The 24,882-nt window shown below is 33.3% G+C and overlaps 4 protein-coding genes across 4 annotated transcripts; 2 read left to right on the top strand and 2 right to left on the bottom strand.

The window, feature by feature from the left end:
• The first annotated feature begins 279 nt into the window (after positions 1–279).
• Positions 280–2,605, top strand: icln (chloride nucleotide-sensitive channel icln). The gene is made up of 5 exons (XM_066295287.1): positions 280–683; positions 740–897; positions 1,328–1,485; positions 1,538–1,658; positions 1,712–2,605. Exons 1-5 carry the CDS (start codon positions 565–567, stop codon positions 1,804–1,806), a joined length of 651 nt encoding a protein of 216 aa, XP_066151384.1. The 5' UTR covers positions 280–564; the 3' UTR covers positions 1,807–2,605.
• Positions 2,144–10,993, bottom strand: Clk (circadian locomoter output cycles kaput protein Clock). Its single transcript, XM_066295283.1, has 13 exons — positions 10,664–10,993; positions 8,717–8,901; positions 7,000–7,041; positions 6,799–6,947; positions 6,471–6,652; positions 4,904–5,090; positions 4,758–4,827; positions 4,557–4,706; positions 4,266–4,502; positions 3,993–4,209; positions 3,485–3,724; positions 3,170–3,346; positions 2,144–3,117 (listed from the first exon to the last, which is right to left on the bottom strand). Exons 2-13 carry the CDS (start codon positions 8,767–8,769, stop codon positions 2,941–2,943), a joined length of 1,881 nt encoding a protein of 626 aa, XP_066151380.1. The 5' UTR covers positions 8,770–8,901; positions 10,664–10,993; the 3' UTR covers positions 2,144–2,940.
• Positions 10,994–11,959: 966 nt separating this feature from the next.
• Positions 11,960–13,934, bottom strand: LOC136346264 (serine-rich adhesin for platelets-like). The gene is made up of 3 exons (XM_066295286.1): positions 13,733–13,934; positions 13,308–13,568; positions 11,960–12,580 (listed from the first exon to the last, which is right to left on the bottom strand). The coding sequence occupies exons 1-3, from the start codon at positions 13,824–13,826 to the stop codon at positions 12,018–12,020; spliced, it is 918 nt and encodes a 305-aa protein (XP_066151383.1). The 5' UTR covers positions 13,827–13,934; the 3' UTR covers positions 11,960–12,017.
• Positions 13,935–21,559: 7,625 nt separating this feature from the next.
• LOC136346149 (WD repeat-containing protein CG11141) lies at positions 21,560–24,489 on the top strand. Its single transcript, XM_066295065.1, has 10 exons — positions 21,560–21,956; positions 22,007–22,159; positions 22,213–22,344; positions 22,395–22,555; positions 22,613–22,748; positions 22,800–23,005; positions 23,056–23,153; positions 23,634–23,847; positions 23,908–24,185; positions 24,246–24,489. Exons 1-10 carry the CDS (start codon positions 21,741–21,743, stop codon positions 24,407–24,409), a joined length of 1,758 nt encoding a protein of 585 aa, XP_066151162.1. The 5' UTR covers positions 21,560–21,740; the 3' UTR covers positions 24,410–24,489.
• The last annotated feature ends 393 nt before the right edge of the window (positions 24,490–24,882 follow it).

The following is a 24,882-nucleotide window of genomic DNA, read 5'->3' on the forward strand; positions in this document are numbered from 1 at the left end:
CTATGTAGATATTTTTTGAGAAATTTAGATATTTGTTTTATGGTATTTTATATTTTCTGTTTTTAATTCTAATTCAAATCTAAGTTGAATAAAAAAATTTTTTGAACGTTATTGAGGTCCGAAAGCCTGTCATAGCTAGCTCTAGGGTTTTGTTTTAATGGTTTATATGACTACCACGACCGACGAGTGTTTAGTCACTTCTTCCAATTGATCAAAACACAGTTGCCAATATGGGCAATTTGATTGATTATTGATAGCTGCATAGAGCAGAACATTTGAATTACTACTTTAGTAAACTGAATACAATCATGCATTTTAAGAAATTTGAATTTTCAAGTATCACTTATTGAGCTTAGTTATGAAAATACTAGCAACACAGTCAAAATAACAACTCAAGAAAAAAGAAAACAAAATATTGGCAACACTGCAACAACAATTCTTTCAAAATTGAAAATCGATTTTGTTAATATGGATTGATATTTCTTATTGAGTATTAGAGCCGCATTTTTATATTTTTCTTTTAATTATCACCTATTGAGTTAGTGATATATTAAACAGACAAAGATGGTTATGATAAACTCTTTTAGATATCCGGAATCCACTGTCAGATACGAACAACGAAACATTCGAGCTATTTTGGATAAAAAAGATTTGGGATTAGGAACTCTTTTTGTAAGCGAAAGGTATCTTATGCAGTTTTTAAAGATTTTTCTTATTTTAACATCGTTAATGATTTCAGAACATTATGCTGGCAAGAAAAAGGTTCTTTTGGCTTCTCCATTCACTACCACAATGTGACTTTACATGCCATAGCAAGAGATGACCTCGGAAATGAATCTTTATTACTTCCTAAAGATTGTGTTTATGTTATGCTCGATGGAATGTTCTACATGCCAGGTAATTAGCTTTTATTATTTACAGGATTGTTATTTAAAGATTTGCACAGACAGCAACTTTTTGCCAGTCAATTGTATAGTCAATCAGTGTCCAAGAATTATTATATAGCAAATCTTGGTAATTATAGGAGAAAGAGAAAAATAAATAGAGTGCTCTCAATGCCTTTTCAGGAGACAAGTTTCTTGAAATTATTAAACATATTCAATTGTTTTTTTTAATAGATTATGATGATTATGAGAAGTTCATGGTTTGTGGATGTAGGATTATTAACCCTATATTTGTTTATGATCTACCACAATATCCTTGCAGAATCTAATGATAATGGAGTAACATTAACATTGATTATAATTCTGGATCATAAAAATGCCTTCCTCTAATATTTTATATGGAGTCAAATTTACTACATTTCTTCAACAAATTAACCTTCCAGGTGACGCGCCTCAGACTATAGAAAGAGAAGAAGAAGAAGGTGATAGTGATGAAGAAGTGAGTGAAATTAGCGAATTGTTATTAGTTCCTAATGAAGAAGATGCATCTAGTGTTCGAGCTCGTGTAATGTCCATTTACGATGCAATTAGAATCTGCCAAGTAAGTATTAAAAATTGGTTTGCACCTTTGATGGTACAACATAACTTATTAGGGACTCAATCCTGACCCTCAAGATATGGATGAAGATGATGATGAGAACATCTTTGCAGATGCTGAAGGTGAGCTTGAAGAGGGTCATTATGTAATTCAAGATACTGGGGCTGGTGATGAGGGTGCGTATTAATTTTCTTTAGTTTGTGTTGTTTTTCATGTATTTCCTTCTTAGACATGGATGATTTATCTAAAAGAATGGAGGAGAACTTAAATGTAAACTACATTCAAAATGGAAATGAGGAAGATGAGTTTCAAGATGCAGACTAAATTATTAGCTAACTGTATAATTTATCTGCTCTTTCCCCTTTTGGAACCTCGTTAGTTAGGATTAGAGAATTCCATGAACTTTTCAATATAATCAATGTAAATGTAATAACCACTACAATTAAAATAACCATTTTTCTATGAGGATTTTTTTATGTTAAGTTACCAAAACAGAATTAGTACAATAGTAAGTTAAAGATTTGCAACTAATTAGAGCTCACTGAGAATTCTTTCCTTGTATTTTCATAAATCGGTCATAAATACAACATAAATCACTCATTGATACATAAGTTGCTTTAATTCCCATAGAGGTCGAGTTTTTTGCAACGAAACAACAATAGCAGATTAAATTGTCTTTAATTAAATAACAATAATGCAGGTACTTTCAAGAAGATAAGTATGGCTCAATATCCTAATACTTACATTATTTAATAAATTAATTGCTACTGGCTAATAATAGTAATAATTTATAATGATTAAGTATGGGTAGATATTACATAAATTTTATAGACACAAAAAAGTAGATACTTGTACTGGATTGATAGGTATTACATTTAAGTGAATAAATATAATTATTATGTAAACACAAATTTTGGCGAAATTTGGCTAGGAATTTCTAAGAACAAAGTGGATTTGGTTGGATTGGGGTAATTCTTTCGTGAAGAAAATTGTCCCTAAGTTTGTTCCATTTGAATCTAAGGGTTCCTATATGAGTTATAATAGTAAAGTTACAAAATGTTTATAATTATAATCTCCTGAATATGCTCGGTTTGTGGCCATTTAAATATATATTAAACACGTAGTAGTGATATCATCTCCACTATCCACTTACCAACAGAATTACTAAATAATAACAGTTTTGAGACAAAATATTAGAAAAATATATACATAGTTTTGTCTTTGACTAACTAATCAACCACCGAGGGCGTACAATTCACTGTTGTCTATGAATTCAAAAAATCTTTGATTAGAAACAAAATTAAATATAAAGCTATAACAATAATAATTTAATAATTATTGAAAGGATTTTTTTTGTCTTCCACTATCTTTATTGTACAGCGGTCATGTTCAAGCCTAAAAAACACCGAGAATGATCATGAATGAACTGCATTCTTTACCAATTATACCAACAATAATTCAGTTGTTTTGACTATTAGAGTCCGGAGTATTATACAAAACACTAGATTGATGCGATGCCATATTAACAGTAACTGGTACTATAACTGAAGGTGATCCTGTCAACGTGTTAGGCAAAATGGGCACTGATGGAGCGGTAGTGCTGCTTACTGCTGCTGCATTGTTGGTCTGATACGTCTGAAAAAGAAACTATAGAACTTTTATTGAATATCACCATTTGATTCCTCACTGTTGGCGACGTTTGCTGGCCTTGCTGCAACAAGCCCAAGCGAGCCATCAGTAACTGTTCAGAGATCCTTCTCAGCTCCTGTTGCTGATGTCCAATAATGACCTGCAACTCTGCTTGTTTCCGCTGAAGATCCGCCTGCAGTTGATGATGAACCGGAGATAAGGAAAGATTTTCAACCTGAATTAAATAGATTTTCTTAATCTAAAGACCTTATATACTTGTATAAGGACATCAAATAAGTCACGATGCGCCATATAGAGATTTGTGCGATTATCCCCGTATATACAGTAACTGATATAACGTTAGTGGGCTTACAGGTAGTGGTGACAACACTGCTTGATGTGTTGGATAACTGAGCACTGGTTGCAAGGGGATAGCTGCCACGTACTGCGTAGGTTCCAGGAATTGGGGAGAGGACTGAGGTTGTGCCTGCACCTGCTGAATGGGAACTAAGGATTGTTGTGAACATCGGCTGGGGCTCCTTTCGGGCTGTTGAGGCGAAGAAGGGATTGACTGCAGACTAGAGGCAATCAAGCTTTGACTCATCCGAGATTTCTATGAAATATCCTTATGATTAACAACAAAAAGATGATAAACTTCTGGTAGCACGAGTACTAAGATCAAACGAATTTATAGTGCAAATTTGAAATTCCGAAACTTAAAAAATGGAGTGTTATTAAGTAGGTGTATTTCGAGATCGACATTATTAATAATATTTTTCTAGTGTAGGGGCTTACTACTATAAAATTGATCAATATTTCAAATTTAATAAGTACCAAAATTGCTAAGTCTCGTTTTGCCACCACTTTAAAATAATACTCACCACAGATTTCTCCGTCATGATAGATTGTCGCGAGGTGGGAGAATCGGCCGACATAGAAGCGCAATCGGAATCTGCCCCCCTTATTTTAGAACCTCCTCTACTGCCTCTTTTCCAAGGGCTGGAACTTAATCCCTGAATCTCCACCTCCCCTACCGGAGACGGTTCCCCGGAAGAGACGCCTTGATTCTGATTTCCTCGCTTCATTACATCCATATAACTAGTAATAAAAGAGTAAACCAAAAGCTATAAGGACCAATTTCAGAAGTATATTACCTAACAACCCTATGAGTACAAACCACAAATTCTGGTTTAGAATTCCATTGATGATAGGTGATATAGAACCGCGTTTGCAGCCATATCCATTGCTGCCCCTTGGTCAGAAACCTGTAGTAGCAAGAGGTACCTTCACCTTTCTGCATCAATGACTCATGGCAATCAATCACTCTATCTAAATCATCTACATGGTAATATTCGTAGCCAGAGGTGCCCAGAAGCTCAAAAGGAAGATACCTTTGGAAGTCGATCACTATACGGAAAGTAATATTTTTTTATTGATGAATTTACCCAATAATTGGAGGTGCTCGATGATCTAAAAAGAGGAATTTCCATTCTAAGCTGTGTCTCGAGGTGAATTCACTTCTGTTAGAGTCAACCAGGGGCATCTCTTTGATTAAAAGAGGTGTTTGTACTTTCGCAGTACCTACGAAGACTAGCCTATAACAGATATGATTGAGAACACTCAAGTATGTTTTATGAAGTTAATACCTAGTTTCAGGTTCACTAGGAGCAGTTCCAAATTTGTTCTCACTGCCCTGATTCATGTCCTCATCAGAACCTATGGATAGTTCACATAAAGTATACAGAATTTGAAGTAAATTTTTTGTTTTGTTAGTGCTTTTTTGCCTACTTACGAAAATAACCTAGAAAGTAAACCATTTCGCAATGCAGCATTTTCTCAGAATCCGAACCTCCTCTTTTAAGATGACAAGAAAAGGACACTTGGTTATCATCTTCGCGAGCATGGGATAAGATGTTGTAAAGACCTGTGTGGTCTTCATCACAGACCAGCTGGAAAATCGTCATATCCAAGATGTCTTTCTGGAAAAAGTTGATACCGTCAGTTATTTACAGTGCGGCAATTCGATTTCTACATGTAAAAAAACTAGAATTTGTGATTGTCTCGTATAGTTTTAGACAGTCAGTAAACTAAAAAAGCCGCAGCAAGAAAGCATACCGTGATTTTAAAGAGCCTTCTAGTCCATATTCCTTTGATCAACCACCAAAAGAAATGAATTTTTGGTGGTTGGAAGCTCTTTCATTCTTTAACAGCTTAAACATTATTGAAATAAAAATTCTCGTAAAGAAATCATTTCCTGAGGTTTTATTTGAAACTCAAAACTATGAGATCATATTAAAATAAATTTCCAACGTTTAAACAATTACATGAAAAACGTTGCGAAAACTCTCAACGCTAATCGGCCATATTGGCATCAAAATTATCATCTTACTTCCCTCGTAGTCCCCCGATGCGAGAGTTCTAATTAAACGAGGTTTTACACTTCTAACGCATTTCACTCCGAAATCAATTTTGAAAATTATCAGTCTCACAGTATAGAGTAACGCAGAGCCCTGATTGCCGGGGCTCCAATTAAATGAAATTTCAATTCTTGACGAATCGTGCAAAAACTCTTTAGAAAAGTCGACCCCGTTAGAATCAAAAAACCTAATGGTCCCAGAGTTGTTTCATCAGACTCTTGACTGTGAGGGTTCAAATTAAAGAAAATTTCATTCAATTTTACCTTTTAATCGACTGAACTCTAAAATAAGTAGTTAAAAAAAAAATTATTCAGTGCTACACAGATCTGTCTGAACAAACGTTTTTTAGTAATAAGTAAAAAATTAAACCGGATGAAACCAGAATTGCCTTAATGAATTCAACTCATATCGTCATAAATAAAAACAGGGTGTTTCGCTTAGAATGGCGAAAACGTTTTTATGTGCTCGTCTCTTTAAAAATTACGTCAAACAATTTTTGAGATATTAATGATGTTCCAGACTCATTTTCTATTACGTATAGTACATAACACAACTTATCGAGAACGTGTTAACTGATTTTAATGCTAATCAAAGAGAGTTTTACAGACGTAAAAGATTAATGATTTTGCACCCCCACAAGTCACCACACACACATATAAATAATAATTAAAGTTAATGATAAAATCAGTGACAAGGCAGTTATTTCATTAGCATAAAGTTACGGTAAACCGTTGAAAATTAATTAAAAAAATAACATGCAAAGGATACTGACATTGTGATAATTATAAATTACCGCATACACCGTTAAGAGGCGTGTGTTACCATTCAAGGTAACCCGGTATCCTCTAGGTAACCTTCTTTGCCGATTAATTTCCTTTAATGGAAAAAGTGTAGATTTTGCAATCCAATATTATGAGTAAATCTTGGTATAGGAGTGCTTACGGGTAGATATCCCAGGAGTGACGTAATATTTTCAGAGGTATAGAGGATGTGTCCACTGGTAGAAAAAACGATTATGAAACCATCCACGCCCTCTAACACCAAATGGGTGAACTCTTCGTTGGTCAAAAAGGACGGTTTCCAGTCTTCCTGGATTTCGTTGACTCTTGAACGGACTGCTAATTCTGGATCAACACCAATATCATTAATATTTATAAATTTTGGTAACTTTACTAACAATATTATCAAAAAAGATGAAACAGACACTGGACAATTCCTATAGAAAATCTCTTCGTAATAAAGTTACCAAGACTTTTTCAAGTGTACTGACCGTTGTGATTTTTCAGGAATGATATAGTGGATTTAAGCACCGTCGATTTGTCCATTTTTCTTCCACTAGTAGACACCATGGAGCTGAGTTCGTTAACCAACAGGTTGAATTGGTCGCGGCGCTTCTTTTCGCTTAAATTTCGAGATTTTCTGAAATAATATTGCCGAAAGAAATTTTTTCGACGGTTCAAATCACGCTTACCGTTTCGAGTCTTTATCATCTGAGTCGTCATCCATAGTCTCACTGAAAACATTATTTATGGTGATTTTAAGTCGCGTAATACTGTTAATAAGTAACACGTCATAACATTATTATTTAATTATTCCCAATCCGTTATCAATTGATTTTATTGAATAAAAACTGGTAATTAAGTGATAGATATGCTGTTGTCGGAGGCCGGAGTAAAAGTATGAAAATTAGAATAACACAGGAACCGTTTAATTACTTTTGAACCCGTTACTGTATAATTTTTAAAAATCCCCCTTAGGGGTATTACCTGTATTCTGTATTGTAACCTAATTAAGTGTTAGAACTGCGAGTTTAAAGTGTTCTGGTAAGGCTAGAGTATCCGGCATAAAAGACTAGGAAATCTTATGGAGAACATACATATTTAATATGGAACCATTTATAACCATCTGTATTATTTCACGAAAATATTGCCTGAACATTTAGGAAAAATCGGAAATTCTTGAGGCATTGCGCATGTGCTAATGTTCCAAATCAGAGTAAAGTGGCGATATTCTGGAAGCAAATAGATTTGAAGCCGAAGTAGAAATATTCAAATTTGAAGCGAATATCGTCGAAAACAAGCATTGTTTAAATGCCTATCGCATGTTCTAAAAATAAAAATGCTCCACAGTTTTGTTCAACCTACCCCAGAGGAGGATATTAAATATACAGTTATTTACTATCAAGATTCATTACTGAAGATATGCATTTATAGGAAACTGTAAAAGTGGGTGTAACTATTACTTCTGCGGTTATAATACTATGCATTATTGAACATATTAACCAATAATGCATAAACCGTACTTTTTCAAGGTAAAACAACAGCACCGGCACATATCGCATCGTTTACCGTTAACAAATTAATCTACACGTAGATACAGATGTAATGGTAACCGCAAGAAATGGTGAACCAGTCGGAAGCTTTTTGATTTTCCTTGACTAAAAGCATCCAATAGTTCACAATAGTTTTCATATGGTTAAAATGGTCAGAAAAGTACCTAAACTCCATTATTTTGCATGAAACTGCAACGCGACGCTTCGTTTTTCTTTTAACGATAAAGATTTTGACTCGGCGTTGTCAAATAGAGCGAGAAATATGCGATCTACGAATTTGCAGTGAAGCCGGATTAAACATGTCAAAGGTGGTCAATTTCGAGTTTCATTCCAGGCATCAGTAGCTGTCAATTAACAATAGAAGCCTGATACATGCTAAAAAGAACATCAATTCCTCAACATCTGTTATTTTGTTTAAGTTTGATTAACAACAGCAAACGATGCGTAATGCATTTATCGTTAATAATTTGAATTGAAAAAATCATCGTAAAAAGATACAAAATTAATCATTGACGAAGCCGGAGAAGGAATAGCAACGTGACATTTCGCATTTGTTTCGATCGACCACTGAGTTTTTGACAGGAGTCGATTTCGGTCAGGCAAAGCAACGTTGCCGAATGCTTTAAAATTTGTGAGTTTTTTGCGATATAAAAAAACACAGTAAATTTTTACTAATTTGATCTCTTGTAAGAGGGAAACTGTTTAACTTCTTATGATCTAATTTTTGGGTCTATTGTCGAACGTTTGTGTTGCTATAGTTTGGACTCCTTCGAAGGCAATCTACTATCGTTACAACCTCGTAAACAGAATTTCATTAGCGCACTTCATAAAGCGAAAATTACATTTAGCCACTTACTCAGATCGTCTACCCGAGTGATGTTTCTTGTAGTTGGGCATATTGGATTTCATTTTCGTTTAGTTCTTGAGTTTGTACTTCCACCACATGTATAAATTAGAATTGGACAACAGCATTTTCGAGATGGGTTCTGCCAGCTGTCTTTTCACGCACCGGGTTCCGCATTACCCAGAATGTGTATTCGCCTGGAAACCAAAATATACATCAATAATTGAATTATTCGTTTGAAAAATCAAATAAAACGATGTTTGAAGTGAAGACTGTTGAAGTGGTTATTTCAACAAAATCCCAGGGAAAACTGACTCAATTTAAGCTGTTGTCAGTGTAGTTATTTGCTTGCGCCCTTACATAACTTGTTACTTTTGAGTGGAGAATAATGTCTATGACTGGAACAAATGGACGATTATGTCATTGATACAACGATGTTGGAACGTTTTTAAGTGTTAAAACGATGGGATAACGTTGAAGGATATACAATATTCACACTACAGTCCTTTGGAGTATATTAAGGAATACAAAGTAAGTGTGTCAACGTTGCAGAAGTCAATGTATGGTTGAGCGCTGACGTAATTGAAATGAAAGAGAAGAGCTTTATTACTAAACTGAGGAGGTTGTTATCCTCTCCCGTCCATATATGACAAGCTGAAGATACCATCTACGAAGGTTCAACATTAACTTTTTCAAGACAGCAAACATATTAGTTGAATTTATAAGGCCGTCCTCAATCATTACTATTCAAAACTTATAGAGATATTTCAATCTTTGCGCAGACGAAGCTTCAAACAAGGACTTTTCTATTCAGAGATCAAGCAGACGGAAAAAAATCGACGAGAAAAAAATACTATTTCTTATATTATTAACAAAACATCTACGGGCCATTAACAGAAAAATCGCAGTGAATTGTGATTTCATTGTTTCGAAACTTAGTTCATTTCCTTCAGAGGCGCATAACAATTTTTATTGAGTGAAACACCCTATATATTATTACGTATCTGAATTCTATCTACTGTAAATGTCAATAAAGCATTTGCCAATACAACATTTTTTAATGACCTTACAATATTTTAAAATGAGACGCCCTATATAATATTATGATTTTGAGTTCTACTTCTGTTAACAACCAGTTTACCAACATATGTATAGTTTTACATCAACTTTCACTCGTTTTCAATATTTTATATGACCCAGACTTCACTGGTTTTGCTAGCATGAAAATTGCTAAAACAGTTTTTTTTTTTAATGAAACGCCCTGTATATTGTTATGTACCAGTGCTCGCAATTTTTATGTAGCTTAAAACATGATTCTACCTACTCAAAGGCCTGAAACTCGATTTATTTAAATGAGACTTGTATTTTATTATATTTTCAAGTTCCCCACGAGATTCCCCATTACGAAGTGGTATATCTATAGCCACCATTTTCCGCAGTGTTTAATGCAGACGAGGAGAACACTTTTTCCAAATGAGAAGCCCGAAGAGCCGGAAATCTGTATATGAATGTGTAACTTGAACTAACCCTTTTTTAAATATCAACAGGTTATCTTGAAGTTTGCAGTACGTCCTTGGTTGCTCTATGATAAAGTCTAATTTAATATTATTGGGAGCAACTTTTCGGCATTCAAACTGTACATCAAACTCAGGGGCGTAGCAAGATCCTGAAGTGTACGAATTAATCAATTATTCAAATTGTTAAACAAAACAAAACTTGCCCAAGCACATTCCAAGTTTTTTCGAAAAAACAAAATCACTATTCTGGATTTTCGGATTTTGGAAGTAATTTTTTGCCACCATCTACCCGCAATTGAAGTAGGAATTTTTTCAAAATCGCAATCAAATTTTGCCGAACTTCGATCTCCAGCCCGATCCTGCTCCCTTTAGTTATAGAACATCAAATTAAATGTTATATAGAAGTCTTTTGGTTATATAACATACACCCAATATTACCTACCATTTCTTAATTCTTTACTCCCCAATTGCGGCGCATCTCATCCCGAAATGAGGCCCACTAGCAACAAGTCTCTATTACTGCACTGAAAGCTGTTGCGTCAAAACACCCCTTTTCTAGGGTAGAACCCGCGGACCCTGCGATAGCTGGTACCACTTCAACCCGACACGCGTATTGTGGTATCCCGATCTTTGCAGACTATAAACAATTAACCGGCTTGAACATAATTATCATGATTCAAAGTCGAACCGTTGTCAGTTAAGTAAAAGTGTTGCTTCGATATAATGTGAAAGAATGAAGGATGGCGGGGCAAAAGAGACTGTGTTGGAATTGCAAGAGGGCTCTAAATAGAGAAAAATGAGGCCTTTTCGAGGATCAATGTTTAGTTTGTTAAGAACATTAATGAGTTTTAATGGGTCTGGTGTTTAGACTTGTATGGAAGGATCGTAAAGTTAGAAGTCATATTGCCCCAGCCTCCCCTAGTTGACATTGAAATGCGCGCACGCCCTTCCATTTGCCATTTTATCAGCACATAATCAATCATTTCGTAATAAATCTAGCCAATCAACGGGAATGGAAAATGAGGCCTCTGTATACAAAGGAAATCGTAGAAATTGAGGGGAAGGAAAGCATATGTAAAGCAGGGTGGGAGTTGAAGCGGTCTTAAAATTAACTGAAGTCTTTGAAGATCACCATTCTTATTAAAATGTCTCGCACTATGATGACTTTCAGATTTTCAAAATATTTTAGAAACTTTTTTAGAGATTATAAAAATTCACTTAAACGACACGACTTTTAAAAAACCTCAACGAAATTTGCTAATCCTTTGAAGCTTGTTATTGAACCATAACCCGGTTCCTTTTAAACTTCGCGTATGGTGCTAGTAGTGCGCTTCTGATTTCTCGGTTTTGGAGACTTCGAAACCTAAACGCTGTTTGACAACGGATGATCGAGAGACGGACCTACGAAGAACCGACCAGAACAAAAAGAGGTATCTCACAAATCCCCCATATTTAGTGATTTTAATCACAAAAATCTAGATATAACCTATTTTCGGTTAACTGGTACCCACTAGGTGTTGTTGTGACGCCGTGTCCTCTCATCACGCGGGGTTACTTCCCCCACCAACGCCGACAAAACATTCTTTTCCTGAAAACATGAAAACAAGAGCCAGATAACCTGTGTAGTAATTCGACTTGATCATTCTCAACCGACAACCCACAACATAGACCGCAAACAAAAAAAGAACCGTTAGGGGGAACAGAAGAGCGCTCAAACGCTCAAATAAAATACTCAAACTCAACATAAATATATTTCATATAATGCGATATCTTAATTCACAACTAAGTTTATCACATTAAAACATGAGACAATCCACCAATATAGCCAGCCCTAACAAGAAATAAGACACCATTAAAGAGAACCCGGAATCCACCTCTGTAGTTGTCTCCAAAGGAGTCGTGGTGGTAGCGTTTGTACCCTCATCAGTTGGTAAAGTTGTGGAAGAAGGAACAGTAGGTCCAGTTGGGGACGTTTTGACAGAGGACTCGGTAGAGGGAAACGGTAATAGTGTCTTTTCAGTACTAGTGGTTGGCAATTGGGTGGAACTTGATATCGGAGACGATGAAGTTGAAACGTCCGACGAGGTTGTGGTAATAATACTGGATGTTGTGATAATGTCAGGATCTGTAGTAGAAGCAAAAGTTGTACTAATATCTGGCTCTGCAGTAGTGCTTTCGGTGTCGGATTCCTCTTCAATAAATGTATGGTCATTGCATAAAGAACCCACGCAACCAGCGCAATCCAAAACTAAATCCGAAGGTACATCATTAACGTCCGGATTGAGGATGACTGCTTGGACAGTAGGACAGATAGTGGCGGCATTATTCAAGCACATCCTCACAGTATGGTGTTCATGATCTATAAGCAACACTACTTCATTAATATCCTTATATTCGCAATTTTCGAGGAAATCGAATTTCCATGAGTTCCTGACGTTATAATTACGCATTAGAATCGTTTGCACTTAAGATCCATCACATAAGTTACGTTAGTATGATGTAGTTAACACTAATAATAATAATAATAATAATAATAATAATAATAATAATATCTCGATCCCATAGGGTGTTTTCTAAAAACTCGGCGCAAATTTAAGAGGATATTCCTAGGGTCGAAATAAGGAACAATGCATTTTTAATTACTTTATTCGAAATAATTATAAAAGTTAGAAAAATCTACCGGGTGCAAATGTGTTGGCATAAAATACAGGAAAAACAAGCCCGTAGGCCCGCCTCTGAAATTTCGGAATGAACTCTAACGTGACTTCAATAGCCTGTATAGCATAGAGATTTGCTATAATAAAATAGAATTGTATTAGACATCAGTTAAAACTATATCAGAAAATACAAAAGTTCGACTACAAAAAATATCCAATTTTAGGGAAACTGAGACAAATAGGCTCAAAACTAACGTTTCTATTACGTCAAAACAACCTTTACAAAAGACGTTGGTTTTGCGTCAATTGGAGCCGCAATTCTAACGTCAGCTTACCACTTGGCTGTCCGAGATTCGTTAAATTACTTCCTCGAATGTGCGACTCGATCTTTAATTTGTACCCCAATTTAATCAAGAGACAAAAACATACCTTCATGAATGGTAGCCGTGACACATCCCCAAGTGGTCGTGAAATCATCGACGTCAACCAAGCTGTTGCTGTTATTTTCAGCTACCTCGAAACTCTGTAAGATCCTGGCCACCGACGGGTTGTCTCCGTGGTACTGGTGTCTTAAATTTGTTGGTGAAGGACAGGGCACAATTAAGACGTTTGACTCGAAGTCTGGATCCGTGAATTCGTTGCACCAATTGCCGTTGAAGCATCTGTAGCATAGCTGGGCGTCCAAACTCGCTTAAGAAAGATAAATTTCAAAGAGCATTTACCAGAAATTACCAGAATAGCAATGTGTTTGCTGTAGAGGAAAAAAGCTTGATATTTCGTAACACCCAATGTAAAGGTTTTAATAACGTCATTATTATCTACTAAACTTCTACTTAGTGAAACCAGGGACTTACCGAAGCTAGTAGCTACGAGGGCGATCGCAAAAAAAAGGCTGTGCCCGATCATATTTTTTAAGACCAAATGAGGGTTGATTTTTTGAATAAGCATTTATGGTTAAAAAGAGCTGTATCTCTAGCCGAGTAATCGATAGCTTTAACGCAGATATCGTTACGTAAAATAAAGAGTTTTTGACGCGAATTAATTAAACGATTATTTAGCGTTAAGGATTATAGATAATTTCACCATAAAAATAGATAAGTTAACGATTGGATCATGCTTAAACCACTATGTAGAAAAACGAGAGTAAGACAGGATACCTCATTATTAATACGTTTATATCCAGTCACTGCTTTAAGTAATCGTAAGTCATAATAGTCAATTAATTAAATAAAAGTAATTAATCTATAAATACAAATCCCCCCCCCCCCCCCCCCAACCTTCTGTTGCTCAATTATAGATTAAGTTTGGTTCGGCTAGGAGAGAGATCTGTTCGAGTTCCGATTTCGAAAGTGACTCAAGAGGAGTTCTCAGAGCACTTTTTTGAAATGGCGAACCGTCTTTTGCAAAGAAGTTTTGAGCGTTCCTCAGTTGCATACATGTTCTTTGAATTTATGAATAATGTCGAATACCTAACTAAACTGTGAACCTTCATCCGACTCCTGCGAAATGTGTAAAATGGCATTTTGTGCAAATAAGAACACAAGTATTATTTTACACAAATGATCTCAATCAAAAAAAGAAATTATGAAACTTTCTTCGGAGCTACATGATTTTTAAACTTTCTAATTCTATTAAACATCGATTCCAAGTATTATCGCTACAAGATTATTAGCAGTTTTCTTAAGAGATTATATTTTATCCACTGCACTATCCTCTTCAACAAACCTCACGTATTGCCCATAAAATTCTTCATAAGACTTATAAATTCCACGCGTGCCTTTCACCTAATTTCTTGAAAATGGTGACACTCAAGCTTTACAGTATCAAAAAATCTAAGCTCTCGTGTACATGACATAGTCAGACAAATCTATCTTAAAGTTCTTCCCCAATAGGAACAACTTCCACATAGTTCTCCGTATGCGTTCGTTTGGTACGTCACCGTCGATATTGAAATCGCTCTTACAGAAATTTACGATAGAAAAAAATAATATTTTAATACTTTTACGACATACAATTAATCACGAGTTAAACCAATTAATTCCTTAAAATAATTATTTAAGATAAAAACTTAGTAAGCAAACAAAGAAGTTGAGTACGACCTAGATTATCGCAATATGAGACCAATAAAACATTCAATACGCGTACCTTAAAACTCCAGTAATAAATGAATTCGTCATCTGTACAGTTAGGTGTCCGTATAATTTTTAATAAATTTACATAAACTTTTTCCTACCTAACAAAAGCTTTGTTATACCATATTCGACAGAGGAACCTTCGCTTATATCGACTCAATTACTTTAGTTCCAAATGGGGGACGTATTGAGCTTACACACATCTTAAGAGAAAATTGTAGGTCTTCTTCACAGGTTTGCAAATAATTGAAAGACGATGCGAGATACATGTACAATGCTAGATGTCGAAAAACTTTCTAAATTGATCAAAGATTTCAGATTTTTAAGAAGAAACGATTAAAGCGATAAAAAAAATGAAGGGGGCGACTTTAAGAACACCCTATATATTGCCATAATATCCCGCCTAAATATCTCCGACACTCTTGGATAGATAAAACAATTTGTTTTAACCATTCACAATATTGACGTACTGTATCTCGCACATATAAAGTGTACAGATCTATGTTCACATGAACTTTTTGCCTCATTTTTAATCGTAAATTATACAACTAATACAAATTGATTTCGGGACACCCTTTATAATTAATATAGTAGATTGTTGTCTCTCCGATAGGACAATCATGTAATAAAGAAAACGAAGTAATGGGAAACTATTAGAAATATGGTCGATATATTATGTCACGGCATTGATTATTTTCTATATACTTGGTGACGTGTCTTCAAACTCCTGGTAATTTTACCAATAAGATAACCACCACTCGGATTTCGTTTCAATTGAAGCTATCTTGCTGGTAAAGTTATTGAGGGGAATAAAAATAGTGGGTTTGAGGTAATCTTAACTTTCGATGAACCATCTTTTTTTTACGAGGAAAATCTTCAAAAGACACCCTTCCGATCTTGGGTGGAAGGGCGTGTGGGACTCGCTGCTAAGAGCGCTAACCCACTAAAAACCTCGTTGATCCTCATAAACCCTTTCCGTGTCGGTACTGTCCCCGAGGGATATGCTTCGAACACGAGAAAGGGCTTCGGTGTATTTCGATCTAGCTTTAGCACGTAATTCCTTTGCCCATGTCTGGCCCAAGTCTTGAAGTCCTAAGGTTAAAACTATTGGGGCTGGATTTCGCCCGGAAACTAGCCGTGTCAACAGCTGGGAGGGCCGCGACGATTTGGGGGGAGAAAAATTTATTTATTATTTTTTTAAATTATCATTGTTGTTATGGGCGTCGGTATTAATCCACTTGCAAGCCCTGGTGACTGAAGCAGGTGGGTGAGGGGCAGTCCTATTTCGGTGGACTACGCCATTGGAGGTTTAGACCGGTAGAAGACGTGCCACCCCTGGGGTAGATGTCGGGAGGAGCTGGAGAGAATCTGTAATTGGATGGGGAAAAAAACTGTAGTAATTTTTAGCCCCCAGACGGTAGATGGCGGACTTGATTAAGGTAGAAATCTGTAATTGGATGGGAGGAAGAAAACTGTAATAGTTTCTAGCCCCCAGACGGTAGATGGCGGACATGGTTGAGATAGAAATCTGTAATTGGATGGTGGGAGAAAACTGTAATAATTTCCGATGAGCCATCTGTTGGCGATATAAAAAGAAAAAACATAAATACAACGTGTAGTGAGCAGGCGCGTTCAAGTCTTGGAGGAGGAAACCCATGAAAGTGAGGAAGGCACCGGGCTACGATCAAATCAGAAACAGAATCCTCAAGGAATTACTGATACGAGAAATCACTGCATCGGCAAACATCACAAATGCAGTACTGCGGCTGAGACACTTCTTGTCAAATTGGAAAAAGGCAAACATCATTCTATTGCCAAAATCAGAAAAAGACCACGTACGGCCACAGAATTACCGACCCATCAACCTGTTGTCCCTCGTAGAGAAAGTCGTGGAAAAGGTGATCCTAACAAGACTCAAAGAATACGACGAAAGATTGAAAACAACCCCGCCTGAACAATTCGGGTTCAGGAAAGAACACTTGACAGGACTACAAGTTCTGCGAATAGTGAAATTCATAACGTAGAGCTTCAACAAACAATCCACAACAAAATCAATCAAACAGTCAGAGCGATACTGTTGGATGTTGCAAAGACATTTAACAGCGAAAAAAATAATAAAGAAACAAAACAATAAAAAAAAGAAAAGACACAAAAAAGAAGGAAACAAAATAATAAAAAAAAGTGAAGAAAAAAAATAGAATGAAAAAAATAATAAAGAAGCAAAACAATAAAAAAAGAAAAGACACAAAAAAGAAGGAAACAAAATAATAAAAAAAAAGTGAAGAAAAAAAATAGAAAGAAAAAAATAATAAAGAAGCAAAACAATAAAAAAAAGAAAAGACACAAAAAAGAAGGAAACAAAATAATAAAAAAAAATGAAGAAAAAAAATAGAATGAAAAAAATAATAAAGAAGCAAAACAATAAAAAAAGAAAAGACACAAAAAAGAAGGAAACAAAATAATAAAAAAAAAGTGAAGAAAAAAAATAGAAAGAAAAAAATAATAAAGAAGCAAAACAATAAAAAAAAGAAAAGACACAAAAAAGAAGGAAACAAAATAATAAAAAAAAATGAAGAAAAAAAATAGAATGAAAAAAATAATAAAGAAGCAAAACAATAAAAAAAAGAAAAGACACAAAAAAGAAGGAAACAAAATAATTAAAAAAAATGAAGAAAAAAAATAGAAAGAAAAAAATATTAAAGAAGCAAAACAATAAAAAAAAGAAAAGACACAAAAAAGAAGGAAACAAAAAATAAAAAAAAGTGAAGAAAAAAATAGAAAGAAAAAAATATTAAAGAAACAAAACAATAAAAAAAAGAAATGACACAAAAAAGAAGGAAACAAAATAATAAAAAAAAGTGAAGAAAAAAAATAGAAAGAAAAAAATAATAAAGAAGCAAAACAATAAAAAAAAGAAAAGACACAAAAAAGAAGGAAACAAAATAATAAAAAAAAATGAAGAAAAAAAATAGAAAGAAAAAAATAATAAAGAAGCAAAACAATAAAAAAAAGAAAAGACACAAAAAAGAAGGAAACAAAATAATAAAAAAAAGTGAAGAAAAAAAATAGAATGAAAAAAATAATAAAGAAGCAAAACAATAAAAAAAAGAAAAGACACAAAAAAGAAGGAAACAAAATAATAAAAAAAAGTGAAGAAAAAAAATAGAAAGAAAAAAATAATAAAGAAGCAAAACAATAAAAAAAAGAAAAGACACAAAAAAGAAGGAAACAAAATAATTAAAAAAAAGTGAAGAAAAAAAATAGAAAGAAAAAAATAATAAAGAAACAAAACAATAAAAAAAAGAAAAGACACAAAAAAGAAGGAAACAAAATAATAAAAAAAAATGAAGAAAAAAAATAGAAAGAAAAAAATATTAAAGAAGCAAAACAATAAAAAAAAGAAAAGACACAAAAAAGAAGGAAACAAAATAATAAAAAAAAATGAAGAAAAAAAATAGAAAGAAAAAAATAATAAAGAAGCAAAACAATAAAAAAAAGAAAAGACACAAAAAAGAAGGAAACAAAATAATAAAAAAAAGTGAAGAAAAAAAATAGAATGAAAAAAATAATAAAGAAGCAAAACAATAAAAAAAAGAAAAGACACAAAAAAGAAGGAAACAAAATAATAAAAAAAAATGAAGAAAAAAAATAGAAAGAAAAAAATATTAAAGAAGCAAAACAATAAAAAAAAGAAAAGACACAAAAAAGAAGGAAACAAAATAATTAAAAAAAAGTGAAGAAAAAAAATAGAAAGAAAAAAATAATAAAGAAACAAAACAATAAAAAAAAGAAAAGACACAAAAAAGAAGGAAACAAAATAATAAAAAAAAATGAAGAAAAAAAATAGAAAGAAAAAAATAATAAAGAAGCAAAACAATAAAAAAAAGAAAAGACACAAAAAAGAAGGAAACAAAATAATAAAAAAAAATGAAGAAAAAAAATAGAAAGAAAAAAATAATAAAGAAGCAAAACAATAAAAAAAAGAAAAGACACAAAAAAGAAGGAAACAAAATAATAAAAAAAAGTGAAGAAAAAAAATAGAATGAAAAAAATAATAAAGAAGCAAAACAATAAAAAAAAGAAAAGACACAAAAAAGAAGGAAACAAAATAATAAAAAAAAGTGAAGAAAAAAAATAGAATGAAAAAAATAATAAAGAAGCAAAACAATAAAAAAAAGAAAAGACACAAAAAAGAAGGAAACAAAATAATTAAAAAAAATGAAGAAAAAAAATAGAATGAAAAAAATAATAAAGAAGCAAAACAATAAAAAAAAGAAAAGACACAAAAAAGAAGGAAACAAAATAATTAAAAAAAATGAAGAAAAAAAATAGAATGAAAAAAATAATAAAGAAGCAAAACAATAAAAAAAAGAAAAGACACAAAAAAGAAGGAAACAAAATAATTAAAAAAAATGAAGAAAAAAAATAGAAAGAAAAAAATAATAAAGAAGCAAAACAATAAAAAAAAGAAAAGACACAAAAAAGAAGGAAACAAAATAATTAAAAAAAAGTGAAGAAAAAAAATAGAAAGAAAAAAATATTAAAGAAGCAAAACAATAAAAAAAAGAAAAGACACAAAAAAGAAGGAAACAAAATAATAAAAAAAAATGAAGAAAAAAAAATAGAATGAAAAAAATAATAAAGAAGCAAAACAATAAAAAAAAGAAAAGACACAAAAAAGAAGGAAACAAAATAATAAAAAAAAATGAAGAAAAAAAATAGAATGAAAAAAATAATAAAGAAGCAAAACAATAAAAAAAAGAAAAGACACAAAAAAGAAGGAAACAAAATAATTTAAAAAAAGTGAAGAAAAAAAATAGAAAGAAAAAAATAATAAAGAAACAAAACAATAAAAAAAAGAAAAGACACAAAAAAGAAGGAAACAAAATAATTAAAAAAAAGTGAAGAAAAAAAATAGAAAGAAAAAAATAATAAAGAAACAAAACAATAAAAAAAAGAAAAGACACAAAAAAGAAGGAAACAAAATAATAAAAAAAAATGAAGAAAAAAAATAGAAAGAAAAAAATAATAAAGAAGCAAAACAATAAAAAAAAGAAAAGACACAAAAAAGAAGGAAACAAAATAATAAAAAAAAATGAAGAAAAAAAATAGAATGAAAAAAATAATAAAGAAGCAAAACAATAAAAAAAAGAAAAGACACAAAAAAGAAGGAAACAAAATAATAAAAAAAAATGAAGAAAAAAAATAGAATGAAAAAAATAATAAAGAAGCAAAACAATAAAAAAAAGAAAAGACACAAAAAAGAAGGAAACAAAATAATAAAAAAAAGTGAAGAAAAAAAATAGAATGAAAAAAATAATAAAGAAGCAAAACAATAAAAAAAAGAAAAGACACAAAAAAGAAGGAAACAAAATAATAAAAAAAAATGAAGAAAAAAAATAGAAAGAAAAAAATATTAAAGAAGCAAAACAATAAAAAAAAGAAAAGACACAAAAAAGAAGGAAACAAAATAATTAAAAAAAAGTGAAGAAAAAAAATAGAATGAAAAAAAAAAGAAGCAAGACAAGAAAAAAAAGAAAAGAAACGAAAAAGAAGGAACAGACCCCCCAAGGACAGAAAAAACAAAACTGGCTCTATACGCAGATGACACGGCAATACTGATGATAAAAAAAGGTCTAAATTGCTAGCAAAAAACAAAATCGCACTAATAAAAACTGCGATTCAACCGCGTGCGTTAATGCGGCAAGATCCCATCTACAAACTCTTCGGGCAGTAAAAAATATTGCTCTGGGAACGGCATTAAACGCGCCTTGTTGTGTTAGCAATCAGGCAATAAAAAAGATCTAAAGTACAAAACAATGACGGGCGTCATAAAAGAACGTGGCATCAAGACATTCCAAGCAGCGGTGCAACACCAAAACGAGCTAATCAGGAAAGCAATAGATTACACTCTGAAGCACGCCATTCCACACAAAAGACCAAGCAAACGATTGCAGGCAAGAGGAAAAGACAACAACCGTAAGGCTTCCTCCACAATGGTGGGAAAGCGAAAACCAGAATAGCCCTCCTGGTTCTTCTGACCCATCGTTGCAAAAAGAACAAACACAACGATCAAGCCGATGAAAAAAGAGCGTCCAGACGGACAGAAGAACCCCATGTCGGCGGAGGAACTTAAATCAAAAGAAAACGCCTCTCCGAACAGGCAAGAAAAAGCCTAAAGCGAAAGCGGAATAAAAGGCGATAGTTCCGCTCAACTCTGCTAGCTCTCAGATGATAAGCAAAAGCGCGATCAAGGAATTCGAATATCAAAACACGAAATCTTTTGCAACACGGGGTTTTTTAGTGGGTGAGATCCCACAAAGGCTGGTTGCACGGGCACCAGCGTCGTCTTCTGGCAAGATTTTTTTATCTCCGGGGTCGCAGCCCCAAAAAGAAAACAGCGTGTAGCTCATGCAACATTTCTTTGCAATATTCTCATTGCAAGGACATATATAGTTAAATTGTCGATAAAGGCAACAACTGAATCGATTTTGAGAGTAGGAAAACTATAACTGATGAGAACTCCCTGTCACTTGTTAATTCCATCAAAAGTCACGGTGACAGTAATTCGATTAATTAAAGAAATAATCATTTAAAAAATAATGGTTGATATTCGTATATTTCTCTAAGTTTATTACTTTCCGAAGAATTTCATTTCAAGTACTATGCAATTTGATCCCACCTAAAATCCCGGGATTCACATAATTCATTTTGCTATTTCTTGGGGACCATGGCCGAATATCAAAACGCGAAGATTTTAAGAGAATGGGCCCCTTTAACAAATTTATTTGAGAAACTGCCAACTAAAACCGGAGGGATCTTTTCTCAAGACATCAAACTAACATGCGTTGATGCTCTATCCGATTTTCTCGTCCTTGGGACGAATGTTGGCATTATTTTTTGGTTCAATCGCAAGAGAAATGATCTCCAACGTCTTCGATGCGAGGTAAAGCAGTTTGTTTGGTTCTAGTGCACTGGGGCTATGTTGTTATAAAGAATTCCAGCTCTCCCATAACATATATCAAAGCAGTGTCCACTGTAGACTACATGGTGGCCTCGGGCAATAAAGTGGGGGTTATAACAATTTTCCAAATTCCTAAATCTCCCCCCGACACATTGCCTGATGATTTAAAGCCTAAGCCGAAGCAAGTAAGTGCCTAGTCCTATTGTTTTACAAAATGTAAATTTTGTTACTTGGTCAGGTTGAAAGGTATACAGTGTTAGATCTGCATAAATCTCCAATAACTGCTCTTGAATGGTCCAAAAATGGCATGAAACTGTTCTCTGGGGACAAGAAGGGCAGTATAGTCTTAACTGAAATTGATTTTTATATGGTGAGATTACACAAGAAGAAAAAACATAGATAATATTTTACTGCTTGCAGCATGTGTGCAAATCAATAGAAATTCTTAATGAATCTTATGAAGTAGTTCAATTAAGTTATCGTCAGCAGCACTTATTGGTATCCACTACTTTCCGCAGCATCATTTGCCACCATTCAGACAAATGGAAAGTATGCCAAGTGGGAAAAAAAGATAGGAAAGTGTATGTCTATTTAAGTCTTTATTATGTGCATTTTCACTGAGTTTGACAAACTTGAAGTTTGGGGAAATTTGGAGGTGTAATTCACCAACAAGGGTTTAAACCCAGTGATTTGACCCTTTATTGTATGAGACCAGGGCTTCGTATTTGGATATCAAACTTAGAAGGGGAAGTACAGAAAACATTGCTCTTCAAAGTAAAATTTACTTATTTTATTATTAGCAAGAGTGTTTAATAAGAATTTTAGGATTTGCTGTGTAAAGATTGCACACAAGTGCCATTGTTGAATCCCATTTCAAAAGTACTGCAACAATTGAAGCCTCAAAAAGAGGCTTCATTTGGAGGAGTGCAGGAGTTCTGTGATAATTTGCTAGTGACTTATAGCAGTGATGTTGTGTATATTTTGGATCCTGCTAGTATGACTGTGTTAGCCACTGTTAATAATTTAAGGAGGTAATAGGGATATTTAGGTAAGATATTTGAGACTTTAGTGTGAATTTTAGTATCTTGGATATTGCTACTTATAAAGATGAGTTGTTTGTATTGGAGGAAGAAAGGAGCTTGTTAAGAATATCTTATTTTGCTGAGGGAGATGTTTCTGGTAAGTTTAAACAAAGGTTGTGGTTGTATTCTTTATTGGGTCTTTGAGAATTCCATATCTTTATTAAAGTGAAAAAATGATAATAATTTATTTGCATAGACATATAAGTCTATAGATGTGATTAATATATCATGTTTAGTTATTTTTTATAGGTAAATTATAACTAGCAAATATTTTTTACCTTTTTCATCATTTTACATTCAACTTTATCTTCTAAATCATGCAAATTCCAATTTTTCTAAATTTACGTTTTTAAAAGTTGTTTTTAAAAAATAGAAAGGAATAAGCTTTAGAAGGCTGTCACGAATATGAAAATCGATCAATTATTCTTTAAATTACAGCTTTTGTACATTAACTTGACATTTAACATTATATTATTCAAATCTATAACAGCCGACTAATTGGTACTCATTGTATCAAATTGACCCTCTTGAATTGTTCAATAAATATTTAATTTTTTTAAATTGTAATATTTAATAGTAAGCGAGAAAACAGATATTGAAATTGCCCTCGATGTCCCAGTGGCAAACGCCGAAGAAGCGAAAGAGGATTATAAATCTTTCGACGAAATAAGCAATCAAGAGTTCGATGACAGCATCCTCTTTAGTAAAAAAGGCAAACGCAAAGTCAATCACAAGAAACCTTCGCTTGAATTAAAGGCTGAAATAAGGCCTGAGGATGTCAATTTTACTAAGTAAATACAACCTAATGATTGTTGGGATTATCATTAAATATACTTATTGAAAAATTTCAGACCGACCTTAATGACATTGAGTATAGTGGGCGATTTACCCGAGATGAAAAGCCCCGAAACCTTCGAAAGAGAACTCAAAGAGAAAGAAAAAATTTTATTGACGGACGTTTTGAAAATTGATAAACTGAACATATGTTTGAATCAGGAAGTTCCTACACAAAGCGCTGAGAACAAAGAGTCTAGAGTAGCCGTTCATAACTTATCAAACAACCTGGATTTGTCCTCTGAAACCACAACAAAGAATAAAGCAAATAAAGCTGAATCTCAAAAAACGCATGGTAATGATTGTTCTAGTGGTTTTAAAACCGCACATTTTAATGAAGTTGTGTTTTTCCCAGTACTCACTCTACCAAATGATTGGAACGTGAATAACGTCCAATTGAGCAATAGTGCAGAGATGAATGGTGGCCGAAGTGTTTCAAAAAGCATTCCAATAGTCAGAAACGAAAGGCGTCGCTCTTCGAACAACGACTCGTCTTTGAGCGACTGGGAAATCGTCTAATATTTTGATATTCATTGTTCTTGAGGCAGTCATTAAATGTAATTTCAAGCTTTAATATAAGTTCTAAGTTTTAAACAAAACTAGTTTTATTGATAATCAAGTTGTTCTCCTACAGAATAAACATCTCCTTCCTTTTTGTGGTGTTAGCTTTTTCTGCTAACACTGCCTATTGGTATACCTGATGGATCATGTAAATTCTAACGCTCATAATATAGATTCAAAATTAAAATTTAATATCTCGAAAACTGAAGTAGCTGCAAAGTACGATTTTTAGCAATTCGGAAACTAATATCCTGTATCTCAATACGCAGCCCTTGAAAAACAGAGAAGCGTTACATATTTGATGCCCAAAAAGGCAAAATCTCCGGATCCACCTCTGTAATGATTCGGTTTTAAAGATTGACGCGCAATCCCCCGACAACATAAATGCATAGATTTATTTGTTGTTAAGGCCCGAAACAAATTTATCTAAG

This window comes from Euwallacea fornicatus, chromosome 22, assembly GCF_040115645.1.
Source record: "Euwallacea fornicatus isolate EFF26 chromosome 22, ASM4011564v1, whole genome shotgun sequence".
NCBI lineage: Eukaryota > Metazoa > Arthropoda > Insecta > Coleoptera > Curculionidae > Euwallacea > Euwallacea fornicatus.